This window comes from Myotis nattereri, assembly GCF_964212035.1.
Source record: "Myotis nattereri genome assembly, chromosome: 17".
NCBI lineage: Eukaryota > Metazoa > Chordata > Mammalia > Chiroptera > Vespertilionidae > Myotis > Myotis nattereri.
The window spans coordinates 8,727,727-8,740,695 of record NC_138092.1 but is presented as its reverse complement, the minus strand read 5'-3'; the positions used below and the strand labels follow the sequence as shown (position 1 = coordinate 8,740,695).

The window sequence follows — 12,969 nt, the reverse complement described above, 5'->3', positions numbered from 1 at the left end:
TAATTAGCATTTGTTTCTGCCATCTAACTTTCTTGTTATCTGTTGATAGAGTTTTGCCCACAGTAGATTTTTTAAATTTCCTTTTAATTTTTGAGACTTTTTTAGGGGCATTTTGTCTGTAAATAATTTTATAACTAATGGAAATATGCTATTTTTATTATTTTATTTCCTATATCTGTGATTTATCTGATTGAATTTGCCTTGATTTGGGGCATAGTGCAGTAACACAAAATAGGGGTGTTCGTTCACTCTTAAAGTCTATGCCTGTCCATTCTTGTTTTTAGCTGAAACAGATCTTGCCTTAGTTTGAGTTCTTATAAGGAGGAATAAGAGATAATATTTGCGAGAACAGTTATCTGGTATGAGGCCAAGAGTACAATTGTAGGGGTTTGGCTTAGAACAAGATAAAAGAAACCTTATGAATACACAAATATACATTTATAGTATGGAGAAGTAAAGGAGCCAAGACACTTCTCACTGGTCACTTTATTTTTAGTAAAGTGGGAGGTAAAGTCATGCACTGAGGATGACTGAGGGTAGTGAGTGTAGGAAATTTTCATAGTCACTCAGAAGAAACTAGTAATTAATGACCTATTAAATCTTGTTTTTTGCACTATAACTGAAGGAGATATGTTTGGGTATCAGACTTTAGGAAATAAAGAGTCTGAAATTCTACATTAAAGAATTCAGATTTTGTTTTTAGAACGTGGAAAGATCTTGAATATCCATATGATATGATCAAAGTTGTATTCAAAGATTATTTGTTGCAAGATGTATTGCAGTGGAAAAGAATTTGGAGTTACTGGTTAGATAAACTGGTCTGAAGATTCTAGGTACTAGGTGTTGGGTTAAGTACTTGGCCTAAATAATGGCATTTATAGGGAATGGAAAGACAAATATTATGCAACTATCAAGAGAATCTGTAAAAGAGCAGTTATTTGACTTGGCAAGTAGGTAAAAGACTGAGAAAGAGTTAAATATGATTTTAGCTAGGGTAACTATTGGAACTGTGGCGGTTTTGTTGACAAAAACTGGTAAATCGGAGGGAGAATGAATTTTGAAAGGAGAAATAATTGCATTTTGGAAGTGTTCGTTTGAAATGATGGCAGTACTCTAATGTCCTGTGTTGTGGTCTCCAAAGTTTGCTAGGACTCACAGGACTCAGTGTTGTCCTTACACCTATGATTTATTACAGAAAAAAGATACAAAGCACAATCAACAAAGGAAGAAAATACATAGGGAGAAGCCTGGGGAACCAGTTGTAAGCTTCCAGAGTCCTCTGCCAGTGGAATTAAACAGGACCCAATTAATTCCCCAGAAAAAAATTGTGACAACAAGTGTGAAATGTTGCCATCTGAGGAATCTCATTAGAATATCAGCATCCAAGCTTACTGGGTGATAGCTACCCAGTATGTAGCATGAACCAGAATTCCAGACTCCCAGAAGGAAAGCTTATGTTCCAAGCAGCATCTTCTAAACAAGTAGCCCATTAATGATGTAGTTTTCAAATATAATAGAAAATTTAATAAGTAGGAAATTACCCTAAGGCTTCAAATTACATATTGTTTGCACAAACAGTTTAGGCACAGTGAGTATTCCTAACAGCTGGGCGGTGGGAACCCTCCCCAAATTCAAATCCCAGAAGCCAACCAAAGGCCAATCTTGCAAGCAATCCTTTCTAAGAGTAAGCAGTCGAAGGCCTGTCATGTTAACTGGTTTCTGAATAAGGTAGTTCATGATGTTCTTAGAGCAGTGTAATTAGGGAGTTTTGTCTTCTTGAGAATTCTGTTTGCCTTTGTGTAATGCTACTAAGGGTGTTTATTATGAAATAGAAGCCTAAATTTAAGCAATAATATTATTGAAGAGACAATTTTATACTGTGTGATTCTAACTATATGTATGCTGGGAGAGGCAAAACTGGAGACAGTAAAAAAGAGCAGTGATTTCTAAGGGTTGTGGGGAGGAAGGCATGAATAGGTGGAGGATAAAGTATTTTTGGGACAATGAAAATACTCAGTATCAGTAGCAGTTGGGTCTATTTTGGGCTGCTGAGTAAATTTGGAATTTTTCTACTACAACTATGTATGCTAAGAAATGATTCTTGGATTTGATAGAAGAGTGCTACGTATAGTGGTATTAATAGTCAAATACTAAAAATTGATAATTTGACATTTTTTTCTTTAGAGGTACTAATTACCTATAATAAATCCAAATTTTTATAGTATATGTTCTATATTTTCTTAGATACACTAATTCAGATGTGCCATGGGTAAATTAGGACTATGCTGAAAAAGGAGCATTTGATAAATAGCCTGGTAAAAAGGACCAGAATTTAAAGTCAGGATTGATCCTGGAAAGAGAAAACTTGTCAACATTTATTCAACATCTGTTGAATGCTATCAGGGAAAAAGCCTCACAGAACTTTCATGTTTCTTTGAGAAAATTTGCTACTTACATTATGTTTTTAGTTAAAGTATATTGCTGAGGATAAATATTATGGCCATTAAAATTTTTACCTCTCCTGTCTAATGACTACTGAGTAAATGAAGAACGTTTCGCACTGACTTAATATATATCAATTTTTCTACAGGTATCTTCACAGTCACCACTTCTTGGAGTTGGTTACCTTGCTTCTGTCAATTCCAGTAACAAGTGCCCATCCTGGTGTGCTGCAAGCCACAAAAGATGTCTTAAAGTTTCTTGCACAGTCACAAAAGGGTCTTCTTTTTTTTATGTCAGAATATGAAGCAACAAATTTGTTGATCCGGTCTTTATGTCACCTTTATGATCAAGATGAAGAGGAAGGTCTCCAGTCTGATGGTGTTATTGATGATGCATTTGCCTTGTGGCTACAGGACTCAACACAAACATTGCAGTGTATTACAGAACTGTTCAACCATTTTCAGCGTTGTACAGCCAGTGAAGAAACTGACCATTCAGATCTCTTGGGAACCCTTCACAACCTTTATTTGATTACTTTTAATCCTGTGGGAAGATCAGCTGTTGGCCATGTTTTTAGTCTTGAGAAAAATCTCCAAAGTCTTATCACTTTAATGGAGTACTATTCCAAAGAAGCCTTAGGGTAATTTCCTACTTATTCAGTTTTCTATTATATTGGAAAACTACATCATTCATGGGCAGGTTGTTTAGAAGGTGTTTCTTGGAAAGTAAAAACTAGAACTATTGCGTTGAATAACACATAACTTATTAATTTAAGGATTAGAATGACAGTAACCTAAAAAATAGAAAAAATGGCTGTGACAATGAAGTGGATCTTTTAGCAGCTTTTTCCTGTGGTGCTGACAAAGATTGCAGCTGTAGTGTTCCTGCTAATTTGGGTGGAGGGAATCCCAAGCACAGGAATACGTACCTTGAGAGTAAGGAGGACTATCTTTTTCTTTTTTCTTTTTTTTTTTTTAATATATTTTATTGATTTTTTACAGAGAGAAAGGGAGAGAGATAGAGAGTCAGAAACATCGATGGGAGAGAAACATCGATCAGCCGCCTCCTGCACATCTCCCACTGGGGATGTGCCCGCAACCCAGGTACATGCCCTTGACCGGAATCGAACCTGGGACCCCTCAGTCCACAGACCGACGCTCTATCCACTGAGCCAAACCGGTTTCGGCTGGGAGGACTATCTTGCTGTCTTCTGCCCTCTAAACTATTCGTGATGCTCTGGTTTAAGAAGTGCTTTGACTGGGTGGGGAATTGAGAATGATGATCATTTTCAAGGCCTGTCCAGTAGGGCAGAAGGTTTTAGCGTATGAGCAGAGAAACATGCTCTTCCTGGCTCGTGTCACACAATGCAGTGGCATCCAGCTAACTGGCCTCGCAGCTGGGTCTTGATATGACTCTCTGAGTGACGGGTCTTTTAGGGAAAAGCAGGCAGCAGTGGTTTCTATTGGAGCTGTATCTTAATCAGTTCTGTAGTGGAAGACTGAATGATGATGGCAGTAGATTGAGTCAGCATACTTGTTCCTGTTTATCCAGAGTAGACAAACATTTTAAAGTGTTACTTTCTAATCTTTCATTGCTAATGAAGTATATTTGTTAACATTTCATTATTATTATGATCTTATTTCTTAATAGAATTTCACTCCCATTGTGATATACTTTGTTTATATACAGTGGGGCCTTGACCTCCGAGTGTCCCGATTAATAAGTTTTTTGAGATACCAGCTGTCTCTCCGCCGATTTTTTGCATTGAGTTGATAGAGTAATTTGAGTTAACGAGCTCCTTAACGAGCTCGGTCTCCGAACGAATTAAACTTGTAAGTCAAGGTCCCGCTGTACTTTTTTAAGTAGTGTTTTTAGGTGAATTGGAGGTGAAATTTAAAATCTGATTTCTTGTCTTCAGGAAATTACTCAGGTTTCATTGTAAAATTCCTTGGTCTCTTTAAAACTAAATAGAAAAAAATGTTTAAAATTATTCCTGAAAAATTGTTTTTGTACCTAAAACTTTAAAATCTTATTTTGTTTCAGTGATTCCAAGTCTAAGAAGTCAGTAGCTTATAATTATGCATGCATACTTATTTTGGTGGTGGTTCAGTCTTCCAGTGATGTCCAAATGCTAGAACATCATGCAGTATCTCTCTTGAAGCTTTGTAAAGCAGATGAAAATAATGCTAAATTGCAAGGTATGGTACTTGAGTTATTTTAGGCATTTATGATATGTGAAGGAAAAAGCCTTTATATATCTGTAATTAATACTTTATTATATTTTCATAATATACCTAGTAATACTCTGTTTTTAACTCCTTGAAAGTACCTTTTATGAAAGTATTTTATATGGTGTTCTTAAAAAGATTTTTAGGAAATTGCTGAAAGTACCTTTTTCTGGAGTGTCATGGAATTTGGTGGTTAGTTGAGGTTCCTAATAAAAATGGAAGAAGTAGTTTAAAAACAAACTCAGAAGTTCAGTTTTGTGTATAGTTTGCATGTGTATGTTTTTTCTATATATGTATTTCTAAGTACAACGCTGTTCTAAGTACAACTTAACCACAACTTAACCATTTGCAGTTGATAAGCACGTGTAATCCTTAAAAGTGAAGAATAGTGAATATGACTATTATATTCTAAAGTATATAAATATGTTGAATGAAGTTTATGGCAAGCCTTATGTAGGCAGTCTTAAAAAGTTTAAGGTATCTAATTACAGGTTTTTATTATTTTATTTTGGTTCCTGGCTTGCTGACCTTACCAAGGAGAAAATTTGATAACATTGAGTAAATATTATAAATAGCATGTGGCTTTTTTTTTTCTTTCCTTTTTAAAAAATTTCTTATTTATTGATTTGAGAGAGGGGGATGGGTTACATTTTTCCACTTATGCATTTATTGGTTGAGTCCTGACGGGGGTCAAACCCACAACCTTGGTGTATTGGTACGATGCTCTAACCAACTGAGCTACTCAGCTAGAGCCTTTTTTTCTTTCTAACTGTAAATTTTATATGTGATACCACCAGTAAAAGTTGGGTTGTAAACTCAACTTCCAAACCGGAAATAGATTTCCCCCCTGAAGTATGCCTTTATACAAGGAGGGCACACAGCATCTTCAGAGGTATTATTAATGCTTTACTAACTTATTCTGGGCAGTGGGTGCACTTGTATTTGTTTTATTATTATTCCTTATATTTTTCACTTGAGCAATATAGTTTGTGTATATGAAAGAGTTAATTTTAAAATGCATAGGAAAATACTCATGTATGTAGTTGTAATCCTCATGAAGGAGTGTAGAACCAAGGAAGACATGACAGTATTTAGTTTCCTTTAGTCATTGCTATAAAGTGTCTGGAACTGGTATATTACTTTTTACATTAGAATGCTTTTTTTAAAAAAAATATTTTTATTGATATCAGAGAGGAAGGGAGAGGGAGAGAGAGAGAGAGAAACATCAATGATGAGAGATGTTCCCTGCACGTTCTCTACTGGGGATCGGCCTGCAACACAGTCATATGCCCTTGACTAAATCGAAGCTGAGACCCTTCAGTATGCAAACTGACGCTATATTCACTGAGTCAAACTGGTTAGGGCTGTATTAGAATGCTTTTAGAAAAGCATTCGGTGATAGAGTATAGGTGTTGGCCATTCCTTTTAGGAGAGTTTTTGAGTTCAGTTGTAAATGGTATATTTCATTCACGTTTGTTTTATAAACAAAGCTTGATATTATTATTTTGGGGTGATAGTGTACTTTTATAAAGGCAAATTAGGAAAATGACAAAATTAAAAATTCATGTTAAGGGAAAAGGCACTCAGTAAATGTCCCCCCATGGGTTTGATCCTGTTAGAAATTAATAGACTTTGTGCATGCTTTTTTTAGAGTGTATGAGCAGTGACCGCATTAGATGAATAAACTCTGTGTTATTAGTTTATAAGCAGTCAGTTTTATTTAAAAATTTTCAATGTTACAGAAACAATTTAATTAGATTATCTTATTTAAGAATTACAAACATTTACATTTTCAGATACCAAATACTAAAAGTGTGCTTATATTTCATTTTAAAGTTTAAGGAATTAGACATAAGTTCATCCCTGTATGAAATTTAGATTATTGAAATCAGTATGGTCTGATAATGTTTATCTTCGGAAAAGAGTACCATTATTTCCTTTGTTATAAAGGCTCTTATTTTAAAATATTATATTGTAAGTTACTCTTTTTGTTTTTAAGAACTCGGCAAATGGCTTGAACCTCTGAAAAACCTTAGATTTGAAATTAACTGCATCCCAAACCTAATTGAATATGTTAAACAGGTAAGTAAAACTAAAAAGTGCCTGTTTTTATGAACTGTATGGTAGTATATAGTAATGGTGCATTAAATCACTTGTGTTGATAATGTAGTAATTGATAAGTGTACTACTTGATTTACTAGACTTTTATTTATAGATTGGTACATGAATGTAGGGGTGTGTGTATATACATGAACATACATGCACACAACCTCGTGCATTCTACTGCTTTTCACTACCAGATTCTGTCATATTTTTTTCTCTCAAATCAAATCAGAGTAATATCGCCTACTGTTTTGATGACATTTACTAGAGTGTTTTAAAGTTAAATGCTACAAGAATATAACATATAATCATTTTAGTTAAGCTTTAGTGGAAAAGAATTTTCCATAAAAATTTTAGGTGAAAAGTGATGGAATCAGTTCCAGACAGTTGCAGTGGGGGCTAGTTTTATTTTTGTTAATTTGGGATGGTCAGATTTGCAATTGAAATAATTCATAGCCATCCTGCCCAGCCTGTGTGCCTCGGTTGAATGTCATCCTGTGCACCAAGAGGTTGCTGGTTTGATTCTGGGTCAAGGCACATGCCCAGGTTGCAGGCTCGATCCCTGGTGAGGGGCATGCAGTAGGCAGCCAATCCGTGATTCTCTCTCAATGATGTTTCTATCTCTCTTTCCTCTTCCTTCCTCTCTAGAAAATCAATAAAACATTTTTTTAAAAGAAAGAATTCATAAAAAGTGAAAATCATACTATAAAATAAAAGGCTAATATGCAAATCAACCAAACAGTGGAATGACTGGTCGCTATGACATGTGCTGACCACCAGGGACAGACACTCAATGCAGGAGCTGCCCTCCTGGTGGTCAGTGCGCTCCCCCAGGGGGAGTGCTGCTCAGCCAGAAGCTGGTTCACAGTTGGTGAGCGCAGTGGCAGTGGCAGGAGCCTCTCCTGCCTCTGCACAGTGCTAAGGACCCCTCGGGGCATGTCTGACTGCTGGATGTCCCCTGAGGGGTCCCGGACTGTGAGAGGGTGCAGACCAAGCTGAGGGACAACCCTCCTCTCCAGTGCACGAATGTCAGGCACCAGGCCTCTAGTATAATTTATAATATTACAGTTGAAAATTTATATAATTCAAGTAATTCGTAATGAAAAATACAATAAAGTCATTGGCATTGTTAGTTTTGAATGTTTAAAATTTAGTTACCACAATGTGTATAAATACACATTGAGACCTAAAAGTGCTTATAAATACATAAAAAAGTTTTACACTATAGGGGCAGAATGGACCTTGAGTGATCTCCTTTCATTTAACAGATGAGCTATGTGTATGGTGTATATGTGTGTATGTGTGTGCATGTTTATAAATAATCTTGCTCTTGCAGTTGAAATATATGCAGTACATTATAAATCTGTTGCTATTCTGACCCAGCAACATGTCCATTTCGGTTTATCTGATTTAGAGTTTTCTAAACCGACTTGTCTGCCCTTATCTTTTCTTTTTACTCCATCTCTTCTGAGAGTACTTTCACCTCCCATGGTACCATCATATTCTTCTTTGTTTCTTTCTCTGTGCATCAGTATATTCAGTCTTTAATTTAGCAGAAGTATGGTAATGCCTGTAAATTTAGATGGTCATGTGTTTGGGGTGCTTGTGCATGGTCAGGAGAACATATGAAGTAGCCAATAAATATCAGGTGGCCTACGTAAAAGTATTTAACCAAAAAGAAATTTAGTTATAGAAATTTGAATTAATTACATGCTGTAATTAAAAGATTTTTTATTTTTATGTAAATCCTTATCCCATTAATTATGGTTATTATAAGCGACTCTCATTCCAAGATATACTAAAAACAATTGATTTAAGACTGAAACTTCACTGTGTGGCTCCCTGATGCCATAGTAATTTGTGGAATTGTTATAAGTCACAGGAAGAAATTAGAAGAAAAGATCCTCTAAGGTGCAAAACTATGAGGGAAAAGAACTTAAGTTTTTCTTTTGAAGTTAAAATTGAAATAGTAACATTTTAATGTTATTTCTTCAAAGTTATTTTACACTATCTATAAATTGAAATAGTAACATTTTAATGTTATTTCTTCAAAGTTTTTTTACACTATCTATATGCCGCCCTGTGGAAAGTAAAAATGAAAAGAAATTTAATCATAACTACCTGTTGTCAGGAAACAGTGCTAGGGACATAACAACTGTATTTTTATTTCTTCTAACCATGCCCCAACTCACCATCATAACTAGACTCCTGTGGTATCTGCGCTTTTAAAAAATGTATGTTATGGCTGAAACCGGTTTGGCTCAGTGGATAGAGCGTCGGCCTGCGGACTGAAAGGTCCTAGGTTCGATTCCGGTCAAGGGCATGTACCTGGGTTGCGGGCACATCCCCAGTAGGAGATGTGCAGGAGGCGGCTGATCGATGTTTCTCTCTCATCGATGTTTCTAACTCTCTATCTCTCTCCCTTCCTCTCTGTAAAAAATCAATAAAATATATTTAAAACATAAATAAATAAAATAAAAAATGTATGTTATGTAGTTCTAAGCATTTCTGATTACTTCTTCAGTTTTTCTTTTTTTTTTTTTTTAATCCTCATAAGAGGATATATTTATTGATTTGACAGAGAGAGGAAAGGAGAGAAACATCAGTGTGAGAGAGAAACATCAGTTGGTTGCCTCCTATACATACCCAAACCAGGGATCAAATTCACAGCCCTTTTGGTACACGGGATGACGCTTCAACCAGCCGAGCCACTCGGCTAAGGCTGCTTCTTCAGTTTTGAAAGAGGTTTGTTACCTGTCGTGCTTTGTAAAATTAGTCATTGGTTCATTTTCGGGAGAGAGGATGTATAGAAAGAATATACAAAAAGTAGCTACTTTAAATTCTTATTACAGAGAGTCTAATACGTATTTCTGTATGTTACTTTTGTTTTAGTACTTTTTAACATACTTGTACTATACAATTATTTATTTTATTTACATAATATCATATGGTACAAAATATGCCAAAGTTCAGATAACTTTTATAAACTTTATCAGCCTTATTTAAGTTTTAAATAAGAAATTTATTTAACTTCAGAAATTTATGTAAATTTGAAACTCATATTTTTAATTAATGCCTTCTCTAGAATTTTCCCTTGATCTGATAGGTAACAAGAAATTAAACTTTGTTTATTTTTATTTTTAAAGAATATTGATAACTTGATGACTCCAGAAGGAGTTGGCCTTACCACTGCCTTGCGTGTTCTCTGTAATGTGGCATGCCCACCACCTCCTGTTGAAGGTAATATGACTATTATACTTTTAAAACTACTAATTTTTAAGCCTAGTATGAGTATCATTTATTAAATAAAATATTCAAAAATCTTAACTGATTATTAACATGCAATTAATTAGTTTTCTTTTTCTCTTACATAAAGGTCAACAGAAAGATCTGAAATGGAATCTTGCTGTTATTCAGCTTTTTTCTGCTGAAGGAATGGACACCTTTATTCGGGTTCTACAAAAATTGAACAGTATTTTGACTCAGCCTTGGAGGCTCCATGTCAACATGGGGACTACTCTTCACAGAGTTACTACTATTTCAATGGCTCGCTGCACACTCACTCTTCTTAAAACTATGTTAACAGAACTCCTGAGAGGTGGCTCCTTTGAGTTTAAGGATATGCGTGTTCCTTCAGCACTTGTGACTTTACACATGCTCCTGTGCTCTATCCCCCTCTCAGGTCGTTTGGACAGTGATGAACAGAAAATTCAGAATGATATCATTGATATCTTACTGACTTTTACACAAGGAGTTAACGAAAAACTCACAATCTCAGAAGAGACTCTGGCCAATAATACTTGGTCTTTAATGTTAAAAGAAGTTCTTTCTTCAATCTTAAAGGTTCCTGAAGGATTTTTTTCTGGACTCATACTCCTTTCAGAGCTGCTGCCTCTACCATTGCCCATGCAAACAACTCAGGTATCACTTCCATATAACATGCATCTTATAAATGACTGCAGTAACACTTTTTTAAAAGCCAGTGATTTTGTTAAAAAACAAAAAAACAAAAACAAAACCTTCATCCCCTTTCCCTAAAACAGACATAAAATAACTGGATGAGGGTGAGATAAAACTGAAGCAAGTCGGTCATTAAGGGAATATGAGGGTGCCATTTAAAATAAATTTTTGTTAATGTGAATTTTATTATGCTGTTATGTATACTTGTACTTCTGTTATTTTTAAATCTTTTTTTCTCCTTTATTATGTATTAGAATTTGCCATTTACTAGGTCACTTCACCAATGGACTCTGCTCTACTGACTGCTAACCTGAGAACAATAAGATTTTTTTAAATGCATTGAATTCAAACAAATGTTTAATTGTATAATAGATGTTTTAAGCACCTTAAATGTTTTCAGCATGCAGTAAAGATGTTCTTTTTATAATAGTTCTTCCTGAACAGGTTTTTGTGACTATAAATAAATATTTAAAAAATCTACGAACACATACATTATACTTTTTTAACAGGTTATTGAGCCACATGATATATCAGTGGCACTCAACACCCGAAAATTGTGGAGCATGCACCTTCATGTTCAAGCAAAGTTGCTCCAAGAAATAGTTCGCTCTTTCTCTGGCACAACCTGCCAGCCCATTCAACATATGTTACGGCGTATTTGTGTTCAATTGTGTGACCTTGCCTCACCAACTGCACTTCTGATTATGAGAACTGTGTTGGATTTGATTGTAGAAGACTTGCAAAGGTATTTTTCATTTTGCATTAAATTTTTTTTCAAGTTATTCTTGACACAGACAGATACATATTTTTCCACTTAGAATTTGGAAACCAGGGTTTAGAATGCTCAGAAAAGATTCACAAATGTACACCACATATACACAAATACACATATACATATACACACTTCTATACGAGTATATTTAGATTATTTTTGATTAGAATATTTTTATTTCATTATTTCATGTGCAAATTGCTTGGAAGGCCTTGATTTTGGGTGTTTGAAAGGTGAACCATAAAGTACTCTGATTTAAGAAAATATATTATTGAAAACCTAAATTTACAAAATTTTATAATTGTAAAATTCCAGAGAAGTTGTCATTTTGAAATGTTTTAATACAAGATTGGTGTAAGTTGATATGTGTTGAAAAACAAATATTAGTTAAATAATACCTTAAAATTAAGAACGTTGTTTATTAAATGTATTGATTTTATTTCAGCACTTCAGAAGACAAAGAAAAACAGTATACTAGCCAAACCACCAGGTTGCTTGCTCTTCTTGATGCTCTGGCCTCACACAAAGCTTGTAAATTAGCTATTTTGCATCTAATTAATGGAACTATTAAAGGTGATGAAAAATATGCAGAGATATTCCAGGATCTGTTAACTTTGGTGCGGTCTCCTGGAGACAGTGTTATTCGCCAACAGTGTGTTGAATATATCACATCCATTTTACAGTCTCTCTGTGATCAGGTATTTATGGTTACTTTATAAATTGTGTGTGTGCGTGTGTGTGTGTGTGTGTGTGTGTGTGTCGATGTAAAGCTGTTGATGTAACTCTTAGCTGTGAACAAGGAGATTTCACCTGTTTTACTACTCCTGCTACTGTTTAGGGAGATGAATTTGAGTAGGAACCAACAATGAAATGATTTGGTGCTTCAGAGCTTCCTTTGGGTGTGTACTTTATAGGTTTCTTTGAAGAGCTTTTTCCTTTTCTTTATGAAATTGCCTCCTTGCATAGTTGCCTTATGTGCCACAGTATTTTGGGAGGGGGTTAGTTTTGTCTGGTATGTTTATTTTCTTTTTAATTATATTAAACACCAATTCATTCTTAAATTTTATGGCTTTGTGATTAGTTGAATTAATACCATGGTTTCCTGTCAGGGCAACTTTTTTTAATATATTAAAAGAATTTTCAATCACAGTTAACATACAGTATTCTATTCGTTTCAGCTATACAACATAACGGTTAGACATTTATATAATTTATGATCACCCTGATAAGCCTAGTACCCATCTGACTCCATACATAGTCATTACAATATTATTGGCTATAGTCCCTTATACTGTACTTTATATCCCTTGGCTGTTTTTATAGGTGGCAATTGGTGCATCTTAATCCCTCCCCCTTTTTCACCTGTCCTCACAGCCCCCCTCTCATCCAGCAACCATAAAATGTTCTCTGTATCTGTGAGTTTGTTTATTCCTTTATTTTTGTTTTGATTCTACATATGAATGA

At 34.9% G+C, this 12,969-nt stretch overlaps 1 protein-coding gene across 1 annotated transcript in view; it reads left to right on the top strand.

Annotated features, from left to right (window-relative positions):
- VIRMA (vir like m6A methyltransferase associated) overlaps positions 1–12,969 on the top strand; it is a 49,944-nt gene that overhangs the window by 20,121 nt on the left and 16,854 nt on the right. Inside the window, exons 9-15 of the mRNA XM_081111567.1 lie at positions 2,591–3,082; positions 4,486–4,640; positions 6,670–6,752; positions 9,920–10,013; positions 10,150–10,694; positions 11,243–11,478; positions 11,951–12,203. Coding sequence (XP_080967693.1) covers positions 2,591–3,082; positions 4,486–4,640; positions 6,670–6,752; positions 9,920–10,013; positions 10,150–10,694; positions 11,243–11,478; positions 11,951–12,203 — 1,858 coding nt within the window. The remainder of the gene's footprint in view (positions 1–2,590; positions 3,083–4,485; positions 4,641–6,669; positions 6,753–9,919; positions 10,014–10,149; positions 10,695–11,242; positions 11,479–11,950; positions 12,204–12,969) is intronic.